Consider the following 27549-nt stretch of genomic DNA (forward strand, 5'->3'; position numbering starts at 1 on the left):
ATTGGTCCTAGAACAATAGGATTCCGAATGCAGCAGCCTGATTGGTCCTAGAACAACAGGATCCAGAATGCAGCAGTCTGATTGGTCCTAGAACAACAGGATCCAGAATGCAGCAGTCTGATTGGTCCTAGAACAATAGGATCCAGAATGCAGCAGTCTGATTGGTCCTAGAATAATAGGATCCAGAATGCAGCAGTCTGATTGGTCCACAGGAGCCACCCAATCCAGCTCCAGGTGGAAGTGAATCCGCAACCTGATTGGCCTACAGGTGAATCCCAGAATTAGCCAATCACGTGGGGGCCATTGTGTAAATAATGTATATAAAGCAGACATTCTGGGGGAACTTCCATTCCTCCTCACCGTTATGAGCTGAATAAAGAGCATGAAATCCACTCTCAGCTCCAAGCTGGGAATCGTAGCTCTGGGGTGGAAATATGGGGGGCGGGCGCCTCCACACAGTCCTCAACACCCTTAAGAAGCCAAAGCACCCAGAGTATATTTCAATTCTGGTGGTCCTTTTCCGAACTTTTCCCAACCCTACAATATCCTTTTTGAGGTGAGGCGACTGCACACAGGACTCCAAATGCAGCCACACACCAGATTTCTATAATGGCACTATGGTATCAGCATATTTATTTTCACTCCCTTTCTTCCTAGCAACCCCTAGCATGGAATTTGCATTTTTCACAGCCGCCACACTCTGGGTCGACATCATCAAACTGTCTGTTGCGACCCCAAAGTCTTGCTCCTGGTCCATCACCCCCGGTTCAGCCCCACGTTGGAGAAGAGGCATCCCCAAAGACCTCACCCCCCCAAAAAACCCAGACACAACAACGCGCCATCTGTTCTTGCACTTTCACTTTTATTGCAGCGGTCACTAAAAAGTAGAAATCACCCCACTTCTCCTCTCCCCCCTCAAGCCCTGTTAGTGTTAGTACCCAAAAGCACATATTTAGCCCCCAAAAGGGGGACCACAAACACCCCCACCCCAGTGGCTGTCCAGCTAAAGAGGCACAAAAAAATAAAACATTTAAGTCGGCCAGTAAACAATTAGTAGAAGCACCTTTGGGGCAACGAGGGTGTTAGGAAATATTTGGGGAGTCCCAATTTAGGAACAACTCGCTTTAAAAATAGCCTGTTCTCTATGGTTAGCTGGGTTAATGGCAGGGATGGGGGAGACGGACCCCCCTGTCTGGGGAATGTAATGAACGAAGCTCATCTTCCACTCAACACAGTCGAAAGCCTTTTCTAACTTACAGCATCCTCCAGAAGTTTTGGATTACAGCTCCTGGCTGGAGATATACTACAAAATATTCGGGGGAGGCGCCAGGTTGGGGAAGGTGAGGAATGACTTTTAAAATGGGGGGGGGGGGGACAAAGCAATATGGCAGCTATCAAAGGGAGTGAAATGAAGGAAGCGTCCTCAGGGTCTAGATTCATGTGTAAGGAAGAAGTTTCACCTCCGTCCTGAAAGGGACATGGCCTCTAAAACAACGGCAGGGGACCACCTTGCCAGTAGTCTGGGTCGCGGGGTTGACCCAGTGTCCTAGAGAGACCCCTTAACACACATACACACCCACACATTCAAAAGATGCCTTGTGGAAGTTGGAAAGGTGCCAAGTAACTTCTGTGTTTGGGTCTCGGGCCACATTCGCACCGGGCAGCTAAAAGCGCTAAAAAAACCCACTTTAAACAGTCATGGGTTCCCCCAAAGAACTCTGGGAGATGTAGTTTTTTTTTAAGGGTGCTGAGAGCTGTTGATCCCCCTCTCCCAGGGCTACAACTCTGTTCCCTGGGAAGAGGGGCTGATTGTTAAAACTGAAGTTTGTTTGTGTGTGTGTGTGTGTAACAGGGGGTTTCCCAACAACTCTAGGCCCCCTTAACAAACCGCAGATCCCAGGATTCTTCCGGGGAAGCCATACCTGTTTAAAGTGATATCACGGCGGTTTAAATGGTGCGAATGTAGCCCTAGAGTCAAGGTAGCATGCGCTGAACAAGTGGACTTGGGGCCCAATCCACCGTTTCTAATTTCAGGAGTAAGGCTGCAGGGGCGTTGCCTGAAGGAGCAAATCTTAGAGCCGAGCAGCAAAAAGGCCACCCTATTGCTACTGTTGGGGCACTGCCTTCGTTTTCCCTGAGGAGGTGTCTGTGCGGGAGAAGAATCCATGGCAGGCGGAAGAGCATCGATGTGCCTGGCAAACTGGTCTGTGCGTCTCATATGATCCCTGATGGAGCAGCTTGCAAAGGACAGGTTGCAAGGGAAATATATACGTGCAAGAACTGCCCTGTCTAACAGATCCCGGTGGTCCAAGGCTTCTGCTACATGTTGCGGCTAAGAAGGCATTCCCGAACCGTGTGTGTGTCCAGGGGAGTCCCTCTCCTTAAAAACATAAAAAGAAGCAGCCCCCGCCCAACCTTTCTCTTCGCCCCCTTCAAGCTTGCTGGGCCTTCACTCAAGACTCCCCAAATCCACCCGGGCCTTGCAAGGTCCTCTCTGCCCTTTTCCAAAGCCACCGCTCCAAAACCACCAGGGCAAATTTTCTCACCACTCACTTCACTCGAGAGACAAGGCACCTTATTTCTTTTGTAAAAATACCAAAACAGAAACAAAACCACCTAGATTTTCCACCCCTCTGCCCCCGCCAAACCCCAAGTCCTCCTCAGAGCTCCGTACAGGTGACGGGCGTCAGGCCGTGGATGAGAAGAGTGGGACCCAGGTCTGTGGTCAGGATCGCCAGCTGCTCCAGGTAGCGCTCGTACTGCGAGGTGTCGGCCGGGGGGCGCGGGAGGTAGAGGAAGCGCACGGCTGTCTGCCCCCCTTGCTTCAAGAGCAGGTCATTGACGGAGGCCAAATACTCGTCGGTCACCTGGAAGGTGGCGGCGTTCAGGTAGGTCTCTCTCGCCGGTTTCTCGGGGCAGCCTCCCGCCCCGGAGGGAGGGTCCGGCCTCTCAGGGTCCCCCCGGGGCCCCGCGGCATGCTGGGGGTGGCCGTGGAGGGCCACCACCTGGTCCCACGTGACGATCTTGATGGTGGCCTTGATCCTCAGCTTGGTCAAGAGCTCCCTCAGCTTCTCCTCCTTGCTGACCCAGCCCACGTCTCCCGACTCCACGCAGAGGAAGATGCGGAGCCTCGCGGCCTTCCAGGAGCTGACCATGGTGAGGATGCAGGCCATCTGCAGGAGGAAGAGGCTGCAGATGTCCACGTAGGTGGGCGAGTTGGGGCGCAGGAGGTTGAGGGGCCAGACGTCGATGTAGCGGCCCTCGAAGCGCCGCTTGGAAGAGGTCGACGAAGACGAGGGCGGCAGGTCCTTCTCCAGCAGGTGGAAGTAGCGCGCCAGGCAGACGTTCTTGTGCATCTTCACCGCGTCGGAGATGATGGCCACGTACTCAGAGGGTCTCAAGGCCCGCTGGCTCTCCGCCTCCCTCACCGGCGGGAAGTGGGCCTGGAGGGCCGGCAGGTCCACACCGAACTCGTCGTTCTCCCGCGCTTGGCTGAAGGCCGGGTCTTGCAGGAAGTAATCCTCCGGGACGCAGTCGTCATAGAAGCCAAGGACCAAAGTGTTGGGTTTCATCCCTCCTGGAGAGGAAAAGGCACACACATGCAAGGAAAGTTGAAGTCAGTTTGTGGGCTTGGGAGAAAGACACATCGCCAGGTTCAAAGATGGAGGGGGAAAGATGGAGCAGAGCAGAGGTTATCTTTTCTGAGAATCCTCCGGAAAAAACATCTCTCAAAGGACCTGTTGATGGCATTTTACCACTGTACTGTTGAGAGTGTGTTAACTTATGGTCTGTGTGTGTGGTTTGGGAGCTGCACAGTCAGGGAAAAAGCAATGCTGTCCAGGGTTGTAAAGACTGCAGAGAGAATAATTGGGTGCACTCTTCCCACGTTGGATCAAATCTACGCTTCCAGGTGCCATAAGAAAGCTGCAGAGATAGCGCAGGACAGTGCACACCCTGGAAACGATCTCTTTCAGCTTCTGCCTTCTGGAAGAAGGTACAGGGTTATAAAGACTAGGAGTAGCCGCCTGAGAAACAGTTTCTACCCAAATGCGAGTTTGGTTTTAAACGCATTGTAACAAGTCTGTATGGGAGTATATTGTATTTAAAAATGGGGGTATCAGAGTTTTTAGGGGGTTAACCAGGTTGGGATAGCAGGCTTGTTGGTTTTTGAATGTCTGATGTAATTTTTTTCAATTTCGTTGTTCTGTATGGGACAATGACAATAAAGATTATCGTATCGTATCGAAAGATAAGAGATTGAAGGATATTTTTTTGGGGTGCCTCTAAGTACACAGCTCCTTGTACGGGACATGGGAGTCTTCTCCCTCTCCTTCTGGGGGCATTGGGAATTCTCCCCAATATGAAAATATAAGGAGAGCCGGTTGGGTCAAGCCAATGGCCCACCTGGTCCAGCTACCTGCTGTCAGAGTGGACAGCCAGCTGTGCATTATGGGAAACCCGCAAGCTGGATACAAGCACGAGGGTGCTTTCTCCCTTCCTGAAGTTTCCAGCAGCTGGTATTCAGAACCATCGCTGCCTCTGACTGTGGAGGTGGTGGAGCACAGCCACCGTGACTTACATAGGTCAGTAGTCAACCCGTCCTAAAAAGACATAACACGTAAGGAAAAAGGGATGCGGGGGGAGAAGGAAAAGTGCAAGCGTGGGCACCAGTTCCGAGAAGTTGGAGGTTCCTAATTGAACCAGCTGGGATTGAAAGGATTCATGCAGCTTAATGGTTTTTTTTAAAACTATTTTTAATTCTGAATTTTAAATAGTTGTAACCCGCCCTGGGACTTGCTGGTGATAAATAAAGTATTAACAATAACAATGTTGGTTTGTAGTAAGTAGTAGAGGGTTGGGTGCCTTATATGAGAAGCTAAGAAGAGCGCGGCTGCTGGATCAGCTCAAAGGGGTCCTATCCAGCCCACCCTCCTCTTCTCAGGGTGTCCAACCAGATGACTCTTCTGGGGAGACTGCAAGCAGGAGCTGAGCTCAGCAGCAGCTGCTCTCTCCATCTGCCATACCCAGCAACAGAGATCCAGTGGGATGCAGCTGTTAAGAGTGCTGGACTGGGACAGGGTGAGGCCAACACTATGCCCATAGCTTTTGGGATTTTAAGCCCGTGAGGACAAGGACTGCCTTGTTAAGCCTGCTCTGGAAGGCCTTTTTTGGCTGAAGTGTGAGCTACAAATGCTCTAAATCAGATAAATAAATAAAGAAGCATCTCCACCCCCATCGTTCTGCCCAGAGGTCCTGCTCTGAGGGTCTTCTGGCGGTTCCCTCCCTGCGAGAAGCGAGGTTGCAGGGAATCAGGCAGAGGGCCTTCTCGGTGGTGGCACCTGCCCTCTCATCAGATTTCCAGGAAATAAACAGCTACCTGACTTTTAGAGGACATCTGAAGGCAGCCCTGTTTAGGGAAGTTTTTAATGTTTGATGTTTTATTCTGGTTTTAGTGTTCTGTTGGGAGCCGCCCAGAGATGGGCGCGATATTATTATTATTATTATTATTATTATTATTATTATTATTATTATTTGCAGATGAGTGGAATAGAGACCCAGGTCATCCTGGGGCTTTTCTTTCTCTCTCTCTCTCTCTCTCTCTCTCTCTCTCTCTCTCTCTCTGCCCCCTCCCTTCCTCACCCAAGCCGGTGATCCGGAGGAGGTGCTGAGTCCCTTGGCGGACCGAAGGTGAGAGGGTGAGGTCCACGAAGGCCTTGATGCTCAGCTTGTCCACCAGGCTCAGCCAGAAGTTGTAGTGGGCTTGGATGGGGTCGGAGGGCATCGTGTCTGCGGAGGGAAAACCACAAAAGGCAGGCAGGAAGTTACCAACAGGAGGGGGACGGAAGAGAAGAGGATGGAGCCAGTTAGAGGCAGCAAGGCCTCTGAAGGACCTCTGAAGGACCAGGTGCACAGCCGGGGAGTCGTTTTGGACTCACAGCTGTCCATGGAGGCGCAGGTCAGTTCTGTGTCCAGGGCAGCTGTCTACCAGCACCATCTGGTGCGCAGGATGAGACCCTCCCTGCCCACAGACTGTCTGGCCAGAGTGGTGCATGCTCTAGTTATCTCTTGCTTGGACTACTGCCATGGGCTCTACGTGGGGCTACCTTTGAAGGTGACCCGGAAACTGCAATTAATCCAGAATGTGGCAACTAGACTGGGGACTGGGAGCAGCCGCTGAGACCACATAAAATCGGTCCTGAAAGACCTACATTGGCTCCCAGGACGTTTCCAAGCACAATTCAAAGCGTTGAATCTGACCTTCAAAGTCCTAAACGGCCTCAAAGGCCCAGTAGACCTGAAGGAGCGTCTCCACCCCCATCGTTCTGCCCGGACACTGAGGTCCAGCTCCGAGGGCCCTCTGGCGGTTCCCTCACTGCGAGAAGCAAGGTTGCAGGGAACCAGGCGGAGGGCCTTCTCAGTGGTGGCACCCGCCTTCTCATCAGATGTCCAGGAAATAAACAGCTGTTTGACTTTTAGAAGACATCTGAAGGCAGCCCCGTTTAGGGAATTTTTTAACGTCCGATGCTTTATTGTATTTTTTAATATTATTATTATAATTCTACAATGCCTAGCGTGCCACAGGTCCTTCACTGAGGCTGTCTGCCTGTAGGGCAACTGGGGGCTGGATTCACAGAACTGCAGCGCTGAGCGAGAGTAGGACCATCTTTCCTTGCCGTTGGTTTGGGGAGCGGTCTGGACGCCTGCCCCCTTGCCCTCCGCTTCCGCCCCGGGTGTCCCTCTTACCAAGGTCCCCGATCTCCACGTGCCCCAGGACAAAGAGGCCCCCTTTCTTGAGGTGGTTGATGAACTTCATGAGCTGGGAGCTGCCCCGGGGGTTGGCCACCATAAGGAGGATCTGGGGCCGCCAGAATTTGACGTGGTCCTTCCGTATGTCCAGGAGGAGCAGATACTTCCGGACCTGTTTCGGTAGAAAGGGGGAAAGTGAGACGGTGGAGGGATACCCGTCAAGTTGCGGAGGACAGCTCCCTGATAATAGTAATAATAATGAAAAATAAAATTTCATATCCCGCCCTCCCCAGCTGAAGCTCCCAACAGAGCAGTTTAACCACCAATCTGTCTCCCCCAGGGAATTGTAGTTCTGCGAGGGGAATAATGGGGAGGTCTCAACCCTCAGACCCTTAATGAAGCAGCGCTCCCAGAATCCTTTGGGGGAAGCCATGCTTGTTCAAAGGGGCGCCATAGTGTTCTCTGTGAGAATAGGGGTCTCCTCAGAAATCTCAGCGCCTGTAAAAAGCCACAGCTCCCAGAATCCTTTGGGGGAAGCCATGCTTGTTCAAAATGGGCACCATAGTGTTCTCTGTGAGGGGAATAGCGGGTCTCCTCACAACGTTCAGCATCTTTAACAAAGTACAGCTCCCAGAATCCTTTGTGGGACGCCATGACCATGGAAAGTGGTATCACAGTGAGCTCTGTGATGGGATTAGGCGTCTCTTCCTCTGGGGAAGCCATGATAGTTCAAGGTGGTATTATAGTGCTTTCTGTGAGGGGAATAAAGGGGTCTCCTCAGAAATCTCAGCACTCTGAACCATAGCCGTCAACGTTCCGCTTTTTTTAAGGGAAATTCCCTTATTCCGAATAGGATTCATCGCAAGAAAAGGGAAAAGTTGACAGCTATGCTCTGAAGAAGCCACAGCTCCCAGAATCCTTTGAGGGAAGCCATGACTGCATAGATATATCCAGGGCTTCTTTTTCACACGGAACTTGCCGGAAATCAGTTCTGGCACCTCTCATGTAGGCGCCATTGCCATCCTTGAGAGAAAAAGGGAGGTGTTCTTGGCGAGTTCCAGCGCCTCCTTTTTTTCTAGAAAAACTATATATAGTGCTCTGTGTGAGGGGAGTAAAGGGGTCTCCTCAGAAATCTCAGCACTCTGAACAAGCCACAGCTCCCAGAATCCTTTGGGGGAAGCCATGACAGTTTAAATTGGTGCCTTAGTGCTTTAAGTGCACTGGGCGAATGTGGCCACTTGCCACTGCTCCCTCCAGAAGGTCTCAGGTTCAACCCTCAGCATCACCAAGTGAGGATCAGGAAGGGCCAGTGCCTGAGACCCACAGAGCCGCTGCTGCCAGTCTGTGCAGACAGCACTGAAGGAGGTGGGCCTATGTTCTGATTCAGTGCAAGGCAGCTCCCTCTGCCCCCAAATTTATTTATTAGCTGAGTTTTTAGGCGGGGAATTTGAACCCTCGTCTCTCCCAGATCCTAGTCTGAAACTCTAACCACTATGCAACACCACCGCCGACTATTGGGCAGAGCAGTTGCTCCACATATAGAAGGTCCATGATGGCATCTCAGGTTTTAAAAACAAGTAACAGGTGACAGAGCAAAATCTCTGCAACAATTATGGGCTAGAGGCAGCAACGTGTGCTGGGGGTGTAGACTGACCCTGGAGGATGTCTGAGAAGGCCAGGGAGACCCGCACGCAGGTGTAAGGAGGGTACCTGGTGGAAGATGAGGGCCTGGCTGATGTAACCCCAGGAGGAAGCGGCGGAGCGCAGGTGGATGAAGCCCAGAAGCAACAGCATAAGGCCCAGGCTGCCAGAGGCGCCGGCCGCACTGATCAGGAACATCATCACCAGGCAGGAGACGATGCCCAGGAGGCAGGTGTGCCACGAAAACACCTGGAAGGTGGGGCTGGGGGAGGGAGGGGGAAAAAGAGGGGAGGCAGACAGGGGGTGCGCTCAGTACAGAGTCTGACAGTGAGGGTGGGGACCCTCAAATGTGGCCCCCCCCACATCTCCCCATCTGGCCCTCAGTGATATCATCTTTACCTTAGCCACGCCCCTTCATTGGCCACGCCCTCTCTGCCCTGGCCACGCCCTCTCCACATAGGCCACTCCTCTCCCTCAACCACACTCCTTTCAGACAAGGCCACACTCCTTTCTCAGCCACATCTTCTCCACCTAGGCCACACCCATCTCCCCCTAGGCCACGCCCCTTCCACGGCACACCCTCAACGCCCAGGCCACACCCCTCTCTTCTCTGGCCACACCCCTCTCTACCTAGGCCACTCCTCTCCCTCAACCACACCCCTTTTAGCACAGGCCACACCCCTTTCTCAGTCACACCGCTTTCTCAGCCACATCTTCTCCACCTAGGTTATACCCATCTCCACCTAGGCCACACCCCTCCCTCAGCCACACCCACAACACCCAGGCCACACCCCTCTCCACATAGGCCACTCCCCTCCCTCAACCACACCCCTTTCAGCACAGGCCACACCCCTTTCTGAGCCACACCTTCTCCACCTAGGCCATGCTCCTTCCTCAGCCACACCCTCAACATCCAGGCCACACCCCACCCTCAACCACACACCTCTTTCAGACAAGACCACACCCCTTTCTCAGCCACACCCACAACACCCAGGCCACACCCTCTCCACATAGGCCACACCCCTCCCTCAACCACACCCATTTCAGCACAGGCCACACCCCTTTCTGAGCCACACCTTCTCCACCTAGGCCATGCTCCTTCCTCAGCCACACCCTCAACATCCAGGCCACACCCCTCTCTGCTCTGGCCACACCCCTCCCTCAACCACACCCCTTTCAGACAAGACCACACCCCTTTCTCAGCCACACCCTCAACATCCAGGCCACACCCCTCTCTGCTCTGGCCACACCCCTCCCTCAACCACACCCCTTTCAGACAAGACCACACCCCTTTCTCAGCCACACCCTCAACATCCAGGCCACACCCCTCTCTGCTCCTACTTTGCACACCTGGCCTTGAACAGCAACAATGCCTCTTGCTTGTCTGAACAGGGAAGAGTGCGCAAGCGTGTCTGTTATAAAGGTTAAAATCCACACCCATTGCCCTGCCCTCTGGCCTCTCCCACCACCGGAATATGCCCCCCCCAAAAGGCAGTGCGTCCCTCCGGCAGAAACAGGACCTCCCCTCTCCCCAAAGCAGCCTGGCTCCACCCCCTCCCGGGAGACCACACCAGTGGTGTAGCGTGGGTTGTCAGCACCCGGGGCAAGGCAAGTAATTTGCGCCCCCTAACCCGTGGATTTGCGCCCCCTAACCCGTGGATTTGCGCCCCCTAACCCATGGATTTGCCCTAACCCCAGATGTTGCGCCCGGTGCGGCCCGCCCCCCCTGCACCCCCCACGCTACGCCACTGGACCACACCCACCGGAAATTGGGGGCGGAGGCCCACTCCAGCGCCAAGCAGGCCAGGTCCACGGCGGCATAGGCCACGAGGTAGAAGACGGTGACGATGCCGGCGATGGTGTTCAGTTTCCCGACGAAGAGGACCAGCTGGGAGAGACGCCGAGCGGAAAAAAAGAGTCAGGGCGGCAGAGGAACCGAGGGGGCTCCAGCTACGGGGCAAGAAAACCCTGCCCTGGCTCTGGCACTGCCCGAGCCCCCTTCCTGGCATCACTTATTGGGGTTCACTGGGTCCTTGAGACCAATTTTTTCTTTTATCGTTTGCTGTGAGTCCCGCTCACGGCTTTCCCACTGGAAAGCACCCTGGACTAGGTGAGCCACTGGCCTGATCCAGAATTATTATTATTATTATCATTTATTAATTTTGTATACCGCCCTGTACCCGCAGGTCTCTTACGCTCTTACAACTGTGAGCCGGCAAAAGGCAGGATAAAAATGATCCTATCATACCAGTCTCTAACCTGGAGCCACCCATGTTTAAGGAAATTTTTAACGTTTGATGTTTTATCATGTTTTTATAATACAGTGGTACCTTGGGTTAAGTACTTAATTCGTTCCAGAGGTCCGTACTTAACCTGAAACTGTTCTTAACCTGAAGCACCACTTTAGCTAATGGGGCCTCCTGCTGCCGCCGGAGCACGATTTCTGTTCTCATCCTGAAGCAAAGTTCTTAACCCGAGGTACTATTTCTGGGTTAGCGGAGTCTGTAACCTGAAGCATATGTAACCTGAAGCGTATGTAACCCGAGGTACCACTGTATTCTGCTGGGAGCCGCCCAGAGCGGCTTGGGAAACCCAGCCAGATGGGCGAGGTATAAATAATCAATTATTATTATATTATTATTGATGTCCAGTTGCTTTGGACTGCGACTCCGAACAGCAGCTGATGGTAGCTGTAGTCCACACCACCTGGAGGGCTCCAGGCTAGTTTATATATTTTTAAAATCCCTTGCTCAAAGGCCACCTCACTCTATAACTGACTAGCTGCAGATTCCTGCATTGCAAATGGGCTGGACTCGATGATCCCCGGAGTCCCTCCTAGATAGATTCTATGAATCTATGAAACTGCAGCTAGGACCGCTGCTCTCCTGTCTTGCCCTTCAGCATCTATGCCAGGGGTCAGCAAACTTTTTCAGCAGGGGGCTGGTCCACTGTCCCTCAGACTTTGGGGGGTGGTGGACTATATTTTGGGAAAAAAATAAAAATGAACGAATTCCACAAATAACCCAGAGATGCATTTGAAATAAAAGCACGCATTCTACTCATGTAAAAACACCAGGCAGGCCCCACAAATAACCCAGAGATGCATTTGAAATAAAAGCGCACATTCTACTCATTGTCAAAACACCAGGCAGGCCCCACAAATAACCCAGAGGTGCGTTTTAAATAAAAGGGCACATTCTACTCATTGTCAAAACACCAGGCAGGCCCCACAAATAACCCAGAGGTGCGTTTTAAATAAAAGGGCACATTCTACTCATGTAAAAACACACTGATTCTCAGACTGTCTGCGGGGCGGATATAGAAGGCGATTGGGCCATATCTGGCCCCCAGGCCTTAGTTTGCCTACCCATGATCTATGCCCTTCTTGTTTTCTCATTTTCCGATGTTGGCCGGGACAGAGCAGCTCTGGGGTTCCCCTGTGTGGCACAGGGTGAAAGGGGAAGGAGGAGGAGAGGAGAACGTACCTGCACAAGCCCCCAGGTGTAGAGGACGGCCACCCACGGGTTGCCCCCTTTGGAAACAATCTTCGCCGGAGCCAGGACGATTCCTGCCGTGAAAAGGCAACAAGGGGATCTTCGGTTATGCCTTTATAAAGGCTAGATTCAATGTTTTCCCATCAAACGTGTTGGGTAACAGACTCTCCAACGGACAGATCTCACTCCTCTGTGACTGTAAAAGTGGATCTATAGAATCGTTATATCATATAATCTTCTGTTGTCCATTACATTCGGCTTCACGGTCCAAGTTTCTGGCCCCATATTTATCGAGAATTGCTGACGGACCTCAGGAAGCCCAAATAATATACTTATTAAACGACGAAGATACAAGTAGATCCCTTGCAGTCGCTAGATACCTGATTAATGTTTTATTTCAAAAGAGGAGAAATGGATCACTGTATGACTCTGACAGCTTAGCTAAACTTAAGAACCATCAATAAGTGCCAGAACTAAGACGCATACCCCCCAAAATCTGATGGATTTGAATTGCGGTTTACATAGAGGGAGCTTATTGTGTATAGTGTTTACTTAACTGAAGTAAAATTGGTTTTATATGGGTGTTTTAACTTGGAACTGTTTAAATTGTATTGTTTATGGATAAATTTTGATGTATTGTTTTCGATATGGGCCAATGGCCGCAATAAATAAATCTAATCTAATCTAATCTGGGATCTTCGGCGAGGGAAGGCAGGCTTGGGGAGACGAGGCGGGGAACGCCTGTGTATCTTCTCCAGAATTTTCTGGACCCCCAACTCCCCTCAGCCACCACGGCCAACGGGCAGGGACGACGGCGGGAGTTGTAGTGCCCGGTGGGAGTTGTAGCGCAGCGGCACCCAGAGAGCTATGGGTTCCCCCCCTGCACTCATGTAAAGGGATTTTTCTGGAGAGGAAGGACTCACCAAACAGGTCGTCCTTTGCCAGGGCGTGGAGGATCCGCGACGCACCGATGAGGTTGCTCATCGATGCCGAGAGCGACGCAGAGTAGATGCCGATCAACACAAAGGGGGGCCATACATTGATAGCCCGGAAGAAGCCGTAGTCCCCTTTCAGCAGAGCCCTGTGGGGTAGGTAAGAACACAAGAGGAGAACTGGCACCGTTGCAAGTGCCACACAGTGCCCATTCCGCATTTGTAAGAAATCAAACTTTCACCTAGACTTTGGAACTCCCTGCCAATTGACACCAGGCAAGCGCCTTCACTGAATTCTATTTTCGGCACCTGCTAAAAACATTTCTCTTCAGGGAAGCCAATCTAGAAATTTCAATCTGGTGTCCAGCTTATCGCTGATTTAATTTAAAAAAATGTTTTAAATGGTTGGTTTTAAACCGATTATTTATTAATAATTCTTATTTATTAAATTTGTATAGCACCCTTCACCTGAAGATCACAGTGCGGTTCACAACATAAAAATACAAAATGAGGATGCAAAATTCACAATAAAACACAAACAATACGATATCCCGCCCTCCCACAAACACACTTAAAAAGTCATGGTTGAAGGGCGCCTAAAGATATATAATGAAGCTGCCAGCGAAACCTCCCTGGGGAGAGCATACCACAAACGGGGAGCCACCACAGAAAAGGCCCCTTCTTTTGTTGCCACCCCCCTGGACCTCTCATAGCGGAGACACACGAAGGATGTCCTCAGAAGATGATTTCAGGGTCCGGGGTCAGTTCATATGGGGAGAGGTGGCCCTTGAGGTACTGTGGCCCTGAGCCATTTAAGGCTTTATAGGTCAAAACCAGCACTTTGAAACCTAATTGGCCGGCAGTGCAGTAGGGCCAGGAATTTCTTCCTATATATATAGAAATGAAGGGTGTCGTCACGCTCTGCAGTTGGCACAAGACCATGCCAACTGCAGTGCGAGGAACCTCAGGCAGACCCAAGTGAGCTGTTTAATGGGGAGGGAGGGGAGGCTCTGTGAAGCTCCTCCCACTCCCAAAAAGGGGTGGGGCTTGGGAAGGAAGGGAGGGGCTTGGGTGAGCTGTGTGGGAGATAGGGGAGGGGGTCAGTGAGGTGTAAAGGGAGGGGGGAATTTGTCATTTGTTGGGGAAGAGTAAAGGGGTATTAGTGGGGCCTGCCCCTAGCAAAATATTTATTTGCTCTATTTCATTTCATAAAGTCCATACGCCGCTCGATCGTTGAAACCCACCGAAGCCGGTTTGCAAATGAACTACCACCCACCTCTCGCAGGTGAAGCTGGTCATGAAGAAGAGAAGGAAATAGATGACAAAAGTGTAGACCACGGCAATGATGGTCCCTTTCGGGATGGAGCTGCTGGCGTTTTTGAGTTCCCCTATTTTTTTAAAAAGAGAGGTGGGAACAGCTGCTGGTTTAAGGCAAATTAGGACTTTGGTTTTGCATTCCAAACCCATCTCGTTTTTGTCATATATTGGAAATTAACAAAACTACTGTATTTTTTGCTCTATAAGACTCACTTTTTCCCTCCTAAAAAGCAAGGGGAAATGTGTGTGTGTCTTATGGAGCGAATGCAGGCTGCGCAGCTATCCCAGAAGCAGAATATTTTTTTTCTTGTTTTCCTCCTCCAAAAACTAGGTGCGTCTTATTGTCTGGTGCGTCTTATAGAGCGAAAAATACGGTACGTTTTAAAAAAAGGCTCTCCCTGCAAAATGGGCGCAGGGTCCCAAGCGCCGCCCCCGCCCCGGCCACAAGAAAGGAGTGCATGCGCCCCCAAAACCCACCTCCTGCTGCCCCCCTCGCCCCGGCCCACCCTCCAAAAACCTCACCTGACATGTTGGACCCGGCCATGATGCCCGTGCAGCCGTTGAACATGACGGCGAAGACCGTGGCGAAGGACATGATGTTGTTGGTGGTGTAATCGCGAGAGTACATGGCTGCGGAGGGAGAGAACTGTGTTCGTAGAAGACACACACACACACACACAATGTATGCGCCCCCACAACTGCTTCGATCAGCGAGATTGGCACTTTCACATTGTGCCACACAATGCCCTCACTGCATCTGCAAGAACCTGGGCGTTTAGTGTGCCCATTGATATCAGGCTGGCACCTTCGCTGCATTCCTTTCCTACCTGCCCGCAGACTGTCTGGCCAGAGTGGTGCATGCTCTGGTTATCTCCTGCTTGGACTACTGCCATGCGCTCTACGTGGGGCTACCTTTGAAGGTGACCCAGAAACTACAACTAATCCAGAATGCGGCAGCTAGACTGGTGACAGGGAGCGGCCGCCGAGACCACATAACACCGGTCCTGAAAGACCTACATTGGCTCCCAGGACGTTTCCGAGCACAATTCAAAGTGTTGGTGCTGACCTTGAAAGCCCTAAAAGGACTCAGCCCAGTATACCTGAAGGAGCGTCTCCACCCCCATCGTCCAGCCTGGACACTGAGGTCCAGCGCCAAGGGCCTTCTGGTGGTTCCCTCCCTGCAAGATGTGAGGTTACAGAGGGCCTTCTTGGTGGTGGCGCCCTCCCTGTGGAACGCCCTCCCATCAGATGGCAAGGAAATAAACAACTATCCGACTTTTAGAAGACAGCCCTGCTTAGGGAAGCTTTTAATGACTGATGTTTTAATGTATTTTTAATCTTTTGTTGGAAGCCGCCCAGAGTGGCCCAGCCGGATGGAAGGGGTAGAAATAATACATTATTATTATTATTATTATTATTATTATTATTATTATTATTATCCTTTTGGCATCTGGCAGGCATTCCGCCTGCCCGCTTGCTCAGAAAGTTTGCAGGAGTTTCTATTTGTTTCCTTTTTGCTTTTAGCTCTCTGTACATTTGCCTGGTTGGCGAAGTTCTGCTCTGGGCCTCCTCCCTCGGTCGTTCTGCGCACGCCGTAGCCTTACCATACATGTTGTCCCTGAGCGTGGAGACGTTGAACCCGGTGAAGGAGGCGTTGAAGCTGTGGTTCCCGTCCCGGGAGACCGCGATCTCCCGAGGCGACACGGCGAAGAAGCTGGCGAAGATGGTGATGAGGACAGCGTTGACCACCAGGAAGATGAAGAAGGCCGCCCGGGAGTAGATGTGGGACCCCACCAGGCAGACCAGGAGGCAGACCAGAAGGACGACCGAGCCGTAGAGGAAGCTGTACAGGTAGCCCTGGGGGAGAGCCTTCGCCCCGGGAGGGTCGGATCCGTCTGCAGGCGTTGGGGAAGGGAGGTTAGGAATCACAGAATCACAGAACTGTGGATTCGCAAGGGGGACCCCCAAAGGTCATCCAGTCCAACCCCCCACGATGCAGGAATTTCAGCTGATAATCTCGTTGTTTTGTTCTTTCGTAAACGGCTTGGAGGATGTTTCTTTCCCCCGCCGATCAAGCAGAATATAAATTGCACGACATAAATACTGTATTTTTCGCTCTATAAGACGCGCTTTTTCCCTCCTAAAAGGTAAGGGGAAATGTGTGTGCGTCTTATGGAGTGAATGCAGACTGCGCGGCTATCCCAGAAGCCAGAACAGTGAGAGGGATCGCTGTGCAGCGCTCCTTCTTGCTGTTCTAGCTTTGCCGTGCGACGCCTCTTCAGGGCACGGGCAGCCTCCGGGCAAAAGCCTGGGATAGCCGCGCTCCCTTGGAGGAAAAGCCTGCAAGCGCCGCACACACGCTTCTCACAGCTCGTGAAAGGGAGCCCTGAGCTGAGCCCGGGGTGCATACAGGCTCCGCTCTGCGCTTCCTTTAAAGAATTTTTTCCCCTTGCATTCCCCCTCTACAAACTACACACATCTTATGGTCAGGTGCGTCTTATGGAGCGAAAAATACGGTAAACACCTCTTGACACCCACCTGCTCCAAAGTCGTCCAGAATGGCTTCCACCAGCCCAAGGACATAGACGCCGCAAGCGCAGACATTAGCCAGGTAGAACATGAGCCCGATGCTGCCGCCAAATTCGGGGCCCAGGGTCCGACTGATCATGACTGAAAGCAGCCGGGTTGGGGAGGGGGAGGAGGGTTGTCAGTTAAGGCAAAGTTTCAAAAGAGGAGAAGTTGAGGAACTGCCACCCTCCCAAACTCACAGAGGATGAGCATAGCTGTGGAGCCTCCATGTGCGGTGGAAGTCTACCTCCAATTACCAGGCGGCATGGAGCAGGAACTAGCGAGGGTGCCCTCTTCCCACCTTAGATCAAATCTATGCTGCCAGGTGCCACAAGAAAGCTGCAGAGATAGCGCAGGATAGTGCGCACCCTGGAAATGATCTCTTTCAGGTTCTGCCTTCTGGAAGAAGGTACAGGGTTATAAAGACCAGGACTAGCCGCCTGAGAAACAGTTTCTACGCAAATGCAGTTCTGGTTCTAAACACAGCATTAGGGGTCTCTATGGTATAGTGTATTTTAAAATGGGATTTCAGAGTTTTTAGGGGTTTTTGAATGTTTTATGTAGTTTTTATGTAGTTTTATGTAGTTTTTCAATTTCATTGTTCTGCATGGGACAATGACAATAAAGATATCGTATATCGTATATATTGATGGCCGACTCCATTCGGGCCACAAATCAAGGACCTCTTTCTGGGATGGTCAGAGTTGGAGCAAGTTCGGGTGGGGGGCAGAAAGAACAAGACCTTTATTGTAGTCCCAAGAGTTTCAGAGCGACATGCACCTCCTTTGAGAGCTTGAAAAAAGCTTGCCAGCTCTTTAAATCCTTGCGGGATCAGGCCCATCTACTCCAGCATCCTGTTCTCACAGATAAGTGGAGGCGGAGCGTAGAGCAGGCTTCCTCAACTTCGGCCCTCCAGATGTTTTGGGACTACAACTCCCATCATCCCTAGCTAACAGGAGCAGTGGTCAGGGATGATGGGAACTGGAGTCTCAAAACATCCGGAGGGCCGAGTTTGCCTATGCCTGGCATAGAGAAATCCTGGCCACTAGCCACCAACAGCTCCTCTCCTCCTCCATGAATTCGCCCAATCCTAAAGCCGTCCAGGTTGGTGGCCATTGCTGCCTCCTGTGGCAGGGAGTTCCATAGTTTAACTGTGTGCCGTGTGAACAGATGAAAAAGCAAAAGAGGAATGTAAATGGGTAAAACTGATGGTAATTGCAGCCAGGCAGGTTATAGCGAGTAATTGGGAAAATGCAGAAGAGCTAGGGGTGAACCAATGGAGGAAAAAACTGAATAATATTATAGTTTTAGAATATCTAACTGTAAAGATACATAAAATGAAAGGGCTTAAGGTCAGTGAGAAAGAAGAGGATTGGTTTGAGAAGATACTGAATTATTTGGGTAGGTTTGAACAATTTGGGGCAATTAAAATGTTAAAAGTTAAATAAACCTTGTGGAGGGAGGAATGTTAAGGTATATAAAGGTAAAAGTATATAAAGGTAAAGGTATATAAAGGTAGAGGGACCCCTGACCATTAGGTCCAGTCATGGCCGACTCTGGGGTTGCGGCACTCATCTCGCTTTATTGGCTGAGGGAGCCGGCGTACAGCTTCCGGGTCATGTGGCCAGCAGGACTAAGCCGCTTCTGGCGAACCAGAGCAGCGCACAGAAACACAGTTTACCTTCCCGCCAGAGTGGTACCTATTTATCTACTTGCACTTTGATGTGCTTTCGAACTGCTAGTTTGGCCGGAGGAGGGACCCAGCAACGGGAGCTCACCCTGTCATGGGGATTTGAACCGCCAACCTTCTGATCAGCAAGTCCTAGGCTCTGTGGTTTAACCCACAGTGCCACCTGCGTCCCTACAGCGCCACCCGCGTCCCTATGGTTGATTTGAATATGATATTATTGAATATGTATATTATTGAATATTTATACCCAATGTATCAGCCGCCTGGGGGGTTTCACTGTTTGTGTTTTGGTGCTTGGTAAAAAATATATAATTTTTTAAAAAAATAATTGTTTTTGCTTTTTTCCCACCCGCCCACTCTCCCCCCTTGCTCCATCCAAGATCACCCAAAGTGCGTCGAATTGGCCCCCCCAAAAAAGGATACAGTAAGCCCCGCCTGCCTGGACCGCTCCATTGGTGGAGATGGCACAGACGGACAGGACGGTCAAGGAAATGATGACATACGCCACAACCAACATCAGGAGAGACTGCAGGAAGCCTGCGTGGCCGATGACAAACCCTGCGTGGAGACACAGATCAAGGTCAGGTTTTGTTTTCTTTATAAAAGGGGGGGGGGTGCAGAGAAGGACAGCCGCCTTGGTGCCTCTCGAACCCAGAGCCCGACTCACCCACACGCATGAAGACCACGATGCTGAACATGGAGAGGACTGTGGGGACGATGACCCCGAAAAAGGTCGACAGCTGCCGGGCCGGGTCATGGTGGGAGCTCCCCGAGGCCGACCCCGCCACCCCCACCACCAGGGGGGCCTCTTCCTGGCCACCCCCCGGCATCTCGCCCTCGCTAGAGACCCGGAAGAGCCGGTAGCTGAGCAGAGGGGAGCTCTCTGTAGACATGGCCTGGGGGGGCCACAAGCTCCCCGGTTTATCTAGGGGGGCAGAAAACAGGAAGGATGGGGAGAAAGAGAGAGGTGTTAGCTGCAGCAGTTGTCACCCTCAGCTCCAATCGCTGAATTAGGCCAATGGCCCATTTTTTAAACAATATAATTTTTATTAAGTTTTCCATATTTTATTACGTTTCCATATCAAAAAATAATAATTCATGACTTAAGACATTGCTTAAATAAAGTATCCGCCTCCTTCCTTCCCCCTAGCAGACTTTCATATCTCATTACCAATTTCTCCACATTCCTAAATCCACTTTTTTACCTTAAATCAATCTTTTAACAATCGCCTACTTCTAAGTAAGTCAGCTCCTTCATTTCCCATTACCAAACATTTCAACTTAAACCTACAAACGTATTCAACCGTTTGCAATTTTCTTTCGTACAGAGTATAAATTTGCCCCAGTCCTTTTGGAACAAATCGTCACAGCGATTCCGAATCTTCCCCGTCAGCTTCACCAGCTCCACGTATTTACTCGCCAATCTTCCAATATGGGGAATTCTTGTTGCTTCCATTTCTGGGCCAGGAGTATTCTTGCACACATGAACAAATTTACATCTTTCATTTGGATTTCCTCAATTAACCCCTACAGGAAAGCTTCTGGTTTTTTGCTGAAATTATACTTAAATCTCTTTTTCAATTCATTATATATGGTATCCCAAAAGGCTTTAATCTTGGAACATGCCCACCACATATGCAAGAAATTTCTTGCCAATGGCCCATCTTAGTCCAGCATCCTCTTCTCACATTAGCCAACCAGATGTGCATTACAGTGGTACCTTGGTTCCCCAAAGCCGAAAACCCAGAAGTTCCGTTTTTCAAAAATTGGACGTCCGATGAGGCTGTCAAGTATTGTTTCCGGGGCGGCTGCACCTGCCTTGGTTTTCGAACATTTCGGAAGTCAAGTGGACTCCCAGGATGGATTAAGTTTGGCGCTTTGGTTTTGCTGTTTATTTTGCGTTTTTGTTTTTTGAGGCTTTTCCGGTTAATTTGTTTTTTGCGATTGTGTGGAACCCAGTTTGGCTAGTGATAGATTGATTGTGTGTGACTGCGGAAATGGATAAAAGCCCCCCACCCAAACGATGACTATCATCCGCGCAGGTAAGGAAAAAATAATAATTTTAATTTCTGTCATCTACAATACTGCCTTGTTTATTTTATAGTGCAGTATACCGATTATTGCTTTCGTTTTATGGATCAATGATCTCGTTAGAGAGTAAAATTCATGTTGCACTGCTGTTTTCAAAAGTCTGGAGCGGATTAATCGGTACAGCATGAGACTCTTAATCTCAGGGACTTGGGTTCGAGTTCCGGGTTGGGCAAACGTTTCCTGCATTGCAGGGGGATTGGATTAGGTGACCCTAACTCAACAATCCTAAGATTCTATGGATCCGAGGCCAAGAGACCTCTGCTCCTCTGCGAATTTGCCAAACCCATTTTAAAGCCATGCAGGTCAGTGGCTATCCCTGCTTCTGTCATGTGGGAGTGAGTTCCATAGGTTAACTCTGCATGCCAAGCCAGAGCTCTCCCCCTGAACTACACAGGCCCATTCCTCAAGGAAAGGTGTGTTGGGGGGGTAGGTGCTGGAACAGGGAGGGTCCTTGGGGGGGCTTGGGGGAGACTGCTGGGCCCCACAACCCATTGGCATGGAAGCAAGCTCTCTCTGTGGATCCTGTTTGTGACCATTCAATGGTGAGCACAGAATCATAGCTTTGTTGTTGAGGGCCCCCCAAAGGTCATCCAGCCCAACCCCCCACAATATAGGAATTGCAGTTGAAGAACCCTTGACAGGCGGCCGTCCGACCTCCGAGGAAGGGGAGTCCACGACCTCCCGAATAAGGAAACTGGTGCATGCTCAGAGGAGCCCATGTGTCTATTGTTGCACAACCAGGACAAAAACAAGTTATTATTATTATTTATTCAATTGAAATAAATTGACCCCTGACCATTAGGTCCAGTCGTGGCCGACTCTGGGGTTGTGGCGCTCATCTCGCTTTATTGGCCAAGGGAGCCGGCGTACAGCTTCCGGGTCATGTGGCCAGCATGACTAAGCTGCTTCTGGCGAACCAGAGCAGCGCACGGAAACGCCGTTCACCTTCCCACCAGAGCGGTGCCTATTTATCTACTTGCACTGGTGTGCTTCCGAACTGCTAGGTTGGCAATTGATCCTACACAGCCCTTTATCCAACGATCCCAATATCAAGAATGTAGTTTATGCAGCCTAACAATGAATAGCATAACACGGGACATAATAATAAAATAGTCATAATAACAGTGGGTTAAATTTTTTTAAGGGGAGTGGGCAGAGGGGCGTTCAACCAACTCCCGTTAAAAAAATTATACGAGGGAGGACAGGAAAACCAGGTTATAATTTGTAACACCCCCCCCCAAAAGAGAGATGTGCTAAAAAGCACCCCTAATTCTAGATCAGGAATGATCCCTTCCTAAACTCCCCCCCCTGGGAATCTGGCTGACCAAGCTTGGGGGGGGGGAGAAAGATTTGGGAAGGGCATCCCTAGAGCAGAGATTTTCCCATCAAGCCCAGGGGCGCAGCGGGGCCCCTTATCAGCCCCAGGGGTGATGCTGAGACGGGGACCCGATCCTCGCAGGGACCCAGGAGTCCGAGCCAGCCTCAGCTCTCCCTCCCAGCCTTTCTCCTCCCCGCCCCCTCTCTCCCGAAGAACCCAGGCGTCCTGGCTCCATCCCCCGGGGGTGGGTGGGGCCCCCGCTTCCTTGCAACACCCCACCCCCCACCCGGAGGGACCCAGGCGTCCTGGGCACCCACCTGGCCGGGTCCTTTGCAGCAGCCCCGGGAGGCGACATGGAGCTTCGGCCGGACCGGCTCCAGCGCCGGGCGGGTCACGGGCTCTTCATGTGACCGGCCCGGCTTCCTCCTCCTCCTCCTCCCGGGATGCGATTGCATCCGCCGCCGCCGTGAGCTCAGATCCTGCCCGGGAGGAGCCTCGGCTGGCCGGCGAGGAAAAGGAGGAGGAGGAGGAAGAAGGCAGAGAGAGGCAGCTGCAACCCACCCCCCCCATAAAAAGAAAAAGGCCAGGCAGGCTTGACACGCGTCGACCCACTAACCCGGATCCGCGCCACCCACCGTTCTCACGTTACGCGTGTACGCGGGAGGCCATGGAGCGCCGCGCTTCTTGCCTCCCCCGGACAAAGGAAAGGGCTTGCCTTCCTGGGCTGCCCTGTGTATGCACAGCAACCGGATTTCTTGCAAGGGCAGACACGTGTTTTTGGGGTTGGGTGGGGACGGGCGGGTTGCGTGGCTGGAAAAAGCCGGCCCTCGGGCTGGTTCTCTGCCTACTCAGGGCGTGTGTTTGCGTGTTCGCCTTCTTCCTAACATTTGTCACCCTGGACCTGAGCCTCTGGCAACAGAGATTTCTTTTAAGAGTGTTTTTGTTAAGGTGCTACTGGAAGGAAAATTTTTGTTTTGTTTTGTTAAATTTTGTCCATTATAACCCAAACAGTCAAATGCATAAAAAGTTGTTTTTTTTAATGCTTTTTATTGAGTTTTCATTTTAAATACACCAACAAAGAAACGGCTCTACGGAGCATAAAGTAGGATACATGTAAAAAGACCTGATGTTTTTGTTTGTAGGCAAATGCATAAAAACTATACCAAACTAGGGTTGTCGTAGGCTGTTGACATTCACAAGAAATGTATATATATATAAAGCTGGTTATCCGGATATTTGTGATAAAATACAGGCAGGTAAGGGGGGGGGGAATAGATTTATTTTTAAAGGGGAGGGGAGGATATTCCTCCAGGGCTCTGCTCCCCCCCCCAACCCCCCCAAAAAAACCTTAATTGGTTAAAGGGGCGTCAAGGTCCTGCTCAAGGTTTTCCTTCCCCAAAGGAGCCTTTCACTTCCCTCTGCAAAGTTGCGCCATTTGGCCGCATTCTATCGCTTGCAGAGATTACGGCCATCAGTGGGTTTTTCCACATGGAAACAGATGTGTGATTCACTTAAAGGTTGATAGCCGTAATAAGATAGCCAGCAGCACTTGGATCCTTAATAACGGGACCCCGAACCACTTAATTCAGCCTCTCCCACCACAACCTGGTGCCTTCCAGGTGTTTAGGACTACAATTCCCATCATCCTCCGTTAGTTCAAAATGCACCAGAAGGTATACAGTATAGGGACTGGGAAATATTCAAAGAATATCTAAAATCGTACTGTACGAACAATAAGACACTGGCAGAAATAGAGTGATACTGGTAAGCAAGAAATGCATAAAATATTATATATATATATATACACACACACACACACACACACACACACACACACACAAAACAAAATAATATGGATCTGCAAGGAATACAGATAATATAAGTAGTATGAGAATTATTGGAAGTTATATATTTTAATTTGTCGTGTAAGTGAAATATGTCTTACTTTATTCTTTCTATTCATTTGTAGTGGGTTTTTTTTGTTTTGTATGTTATGCAATTCATGTATATTTGTTTATGTGAAAATTAATAAAGATTTTCTAAAAACAAAATGCCCCTGGAGATCCAGGAAGTTGCTTCCGCAGCCATTATGGGAAGGTGTTTTCTTGATGGACTGTGGACACTATGAGTCATGAGGGTGGGGAGAGAGAGAGTGTGTGAATTCAGCAACGCTTAGTTTGTCAATGTTGTTAATATTGCTTTGTGGATTATGAGTGCTGTAACGCTTTGTGGGTTTTATAACAGGACTTTTCTTGTGGTTGTGCTGTTTATGTTTTAAGTTGTTTTGTTCGTAGTTTGTTTTGTAGAAGGTGGTTGTTTTTATTGATGATCTGTTGTTTTATATAATTTACGTTGCAATCGTGATGTTCTACTATGTTGTCGTTTATTGAACGTAAGCCGCTTTGTGACTTCTCGTGAGCGAAGAGCGGTGTCGGAATATAAGAAATGAATGAAATGTAATCAAGGAGGAACTAAAGAACCTTTTAATGAGGGTGAAAGAGGAGAGCGCAAAATATGGTCTGAAGCTCAACATCAAAACAACGAAGATCATGGCCACAGGGCCCATCACCTCCTGGCAAATAGAAGGGGAAGAAATGGAGGCAGTGAGAGATTTTACTTTCTTGGGCTCCATGATCACTGCAGATGGTGACAGCAGCCACAAAATTAAGACGCCTTCTTCTTGGGAGAAAGGCGATGACAAACCTAGACAGCATCTTAAAAAGCAGAGACATCACCTTGCCAACAAAGGTCCGTATAGTTAAAGCTCTGGTTTTCCCAGTAGTGATGTATGGAAGTGAGAGCTGGACCATAAAGAAGGCTGATTGCTGAAGAATGGATGCTTTTGAATTCTGGTGCTGGAGGAGACTCTTGAGAGTCCCATGGACTGCAAGAAGATCAAACCTCTCCATTCTGAAGGAAATCAGCCCTGAGTGCTCACTGGAAGGACAGATCCTGAAGCTGAGGCTCCAAGACTTTGGCCACCTCATGAGAAGACTTGACTCCCTGGAAAAGACCCTGATGTTGGGAAAGATGGAGGGCACAAGGAGAAGGGGAGGACGGAGGACGAGATGGTTGGACAGTGTTCTCGAAGCTACCAGCATGAGTTTGACCAAACTGCGGGAGGCAGTGGAAGACAGGAGGGCCTGGCGTGCTCTGGTCCAGGGGGTCACGAAGAGTTGGATACGACTAAACGACTAAACAACAACAACAGACACACTCCTCCATTGTGCACATGACAGAATTTAAAAACGAAAAAGTGCCTTAGCCCCAGCCAAAACCACTTAAATCAGCCTCTCCCCCAACCTGGTGCCCTCTGTTTTTTGAACTACAACTCCCACCAGCCCTCAGGCTAGGGGAGGTGACACTACACACAGCATCAAATCTACCAGGCAGATATTATTCATCTGCAGGGGGAGGGGGGATTTGCAGGGGCACGTAGGAATGTGTGTTTATCCATCGAGCATGCACAGATTTCCACTCTGCATGCAAGCAAAACCCCCATTGAAAACGAGTGTGATGGATTCATCGCCCTGTTGCATGGATTCATTTCTGGCCCTGTTGGCGTCCGTTGCATAGCTGTTCAGCAAGAGATTGTGCGCCTCCTGCAGGCCAGGCCCGCTGCACCCTTCCACACCCCTTGGCTTGTAATGCAGTTGCCTTGGCCAAGGTTATCAATCTGGTGCGATAAGAGCCAAGCCACAGGCAGGCTCAATTGCCCCACGGATAAGATACCGCGATAACCCAGTGGCCTTGCTAACAGCCCTTCAAGATAACTGCACCGGGCGTCCGACTCTGCAGGATAATGTGTTCTGCAGATTAATGAAAGGGAGAGGGGGAGAATTTAGGAATGCAATAAGAGCCAGGCCGCTGGATCATGCCAAGGGGGGCCCATCTAGGCCAGCATTCTCTCCCTCCCCACCAATAATATTTATTAAGTTTCAAACAAATACAACACATACTTTAAAACCAATGAAACAAAAAAGAAAAAGAAAAAAGAAATAAAACAAATATAACAAATAATAACCAAAAATATAACCACAAGCACATAAACAGTAAAAGTTAATTAATTAAACTTCGAACTTCATAAACGTACCGTACTACTTGACTTCCTCTAATCTCTTCCGTCTGAATTTCCTTGTTACTGAATGTATCAGTTCCAATATCATTATTCAAAAAACAATATTCTGATTCTAATCAAATTTCTTAACTTTTCTTAACATTCCATATCACATTTATTTATTTAATCCTAGGCCTATTTAGTACTTCCAAGTAACTACTAATCCTTAATATTACAATATTTATTCAAATAATCTTTAAATTTCTTCCAATCTTCTTGATATTCCTCTTTTTTCTGGTCGCGGATTCTCCCGGTGAGATCAGCCAGCTCCATAAAGTCCATCATCTTCATCTGCCATCTGCACGAATTTTAATAGCCCCAAAGTGGAAAACACAATAATAGGCCAGCATTCTCTTCTCACAGTGGCCGACCAGCAGGGGGTGGGCTTTGGTAATATTTCGTAATATGGAGCCCTGCGCAAGGGCAAGATTTGGTGCCCCAAAATGGATATTCTTAATGGTGGATCTTCTGTTTTGTGCCCACTTGGCTCAACACCCTGTGCAGGGGAACCACCCGCACCACCCTAAATCTGGTGCGGCCGATCAGCAAAGAGGGTTCAAGCACAAGACACGCGTTATGGGAAGCCCCCATGCAGGATTTGAGCATGAGAGCGAACTCTCTCCCCTCCTGCAGTTTCCAGCTGTTAACGGAAAAATCTGAGGGCTCCTTTGGACAAAAGCAAAGATACCAACCAGGATTACTTGGAGCAAAACAGCAGCCTGTAGGCTTGGCCTTTATTGATCTGTTGCAACAGGGTGCTCCCCTCACTTGCAGGAGAGAGGAAAGACACAGAAAAAATGGTGTGCAAGGTCTTATAAAGACTTTTGAAATTCCCACCCTGTAGATCAAGCCCACCCCCAGAAACATCATGCATACATCACAGAAAGGAGGGGTTGAGGGAGGAGTTGTGGTGGTAACCTGAGTGTCCTGTCACCTGGCTGGTTCCCCCTTTCCCCCTCCCCATGAGTACTTTCCAGGTGACAGAGGGGAGTTTGCAGTTTCCTGCCCCCCAGAGGGAAGAGCTGATTATTGTCCTTTGTTCCAGTCTGTGCTGAATCCACTCCCATATGCAAGTTCTTTGTGATCTTGATGGTCTTCTGTCTCGGACCATCAGGGTTGGCATAGCAACTGGGCAGGGCTCCTGCGTATGTACTGGTATGCTCAAGGATTATGGCTGCCCTATATCAAACCTTCCCCATTTTGTAGTCCTTCCTTCATGGAGTAAAATAAAAGTGGAACAGTGCAAATCCGATGTATGGTTGATTTTCTATGAATTTATAACAGAAGTGTAGCGTATGTAGTGTGTGTGAGTGTGTGTGAAGTTTGTACAAACTGAATGATTGGGGGGCGGGTTCCTGCTACACAGCAAGTGGTGTTCAGACGTATCTCTGCCTTCAACTGTGCAGGCAAAGTTTGGCCATCATGGCAAGTAGCCATTGCTAGTCCTCTCCTCCAGAAATTTGCCCAATCCTCTCTTAAAGCCATCTAGGTTGGTGGCACTCCCTGCCTGCTGCAGGAGGGAGTTCCACAGTTTAGCTCTGTGCCATGTGAAGGACTTTATCTATCCTGAATCTCTCAACATTCAGCTGCATTGGATTTCCACAAGTTCCAGTGTTTTCTCTGCATCTGCTTTC

At 50.0% G+C, this 27549-nt stretch overlaps 2 protein-coding genes across 3 annotated transcripts in view; one reads left to right on the forward strand and one right to left on the reverse strand.

Moving 5' to 3' along the window:
* Positions 1-843: 843 nt before the first annotated feature.
* SLC12A9 (solute carrier family 12 member 9) lies at positions 844-22567 on the reverse strand. 2 transcript variants are annotated; one of them, XM_083580855.1, is made up of 14 exons: positions 22434-22567; positions 19057-19314; positions 18813-18947; positions 16670-16801; positions 15736-16026; positions 14654-14761; positions 14091-14202; positions 12806-12963; positions 11874-11956; positions 10152-10276; positions 8458-8650; positions 6745-6919; positions 5641-5787; positions 844-3577 (listed from the first exon to the last, which is right to left on the reverse strand). In XM_083580855.1, exons 2-14 carry the CDS (start codon positions 19280-19282, stop codon positions 2661-2663), a joined length of 2802 nt encoding a protein of 933 aa, XP_083436981.1. In that variant the 5' UTR covers positions 19283-19314; positions 22434-22567; the 3' UTR covers positions 844-2660. The 2 variants fall into 2 exon arrangements, with proteins under 2 accessions (XP_083436981.1, XP_083436980.1); XM_083580854.1 differs by lacking the exon at positions 22434-22567 and adding an exon at positions 22116-22403.
* A 3490-nt stretch (positions 22568-26057) lies between these two features.
* Positions 26058-27549, forward strand: part of TFR2 (transferrin receptor 2) — a 241654-nt gene continuing 240162 nt past the window's right edge. Inside the window, exon 1 of the mRNA XM_083580909.1 lies at positions 26058-26257. The gene's annotated coding sequence lies outside the window, so the exon portion shown is untranslated. The remainder of the gene's footprint in view (positions 26258-27549) is intronic.

This window comes from Podarcis filfolensis, assembly GCF_964270895.1.
Source record: "Podarcis filfolensis genome assembly, chromosome: 13".
Lineage (NCBI taxonomy): Eukaryota > Metazoa > Chordata > Lepidosauria > Squamata > Lacertidae > Podarcis > Podarcis filfolensis.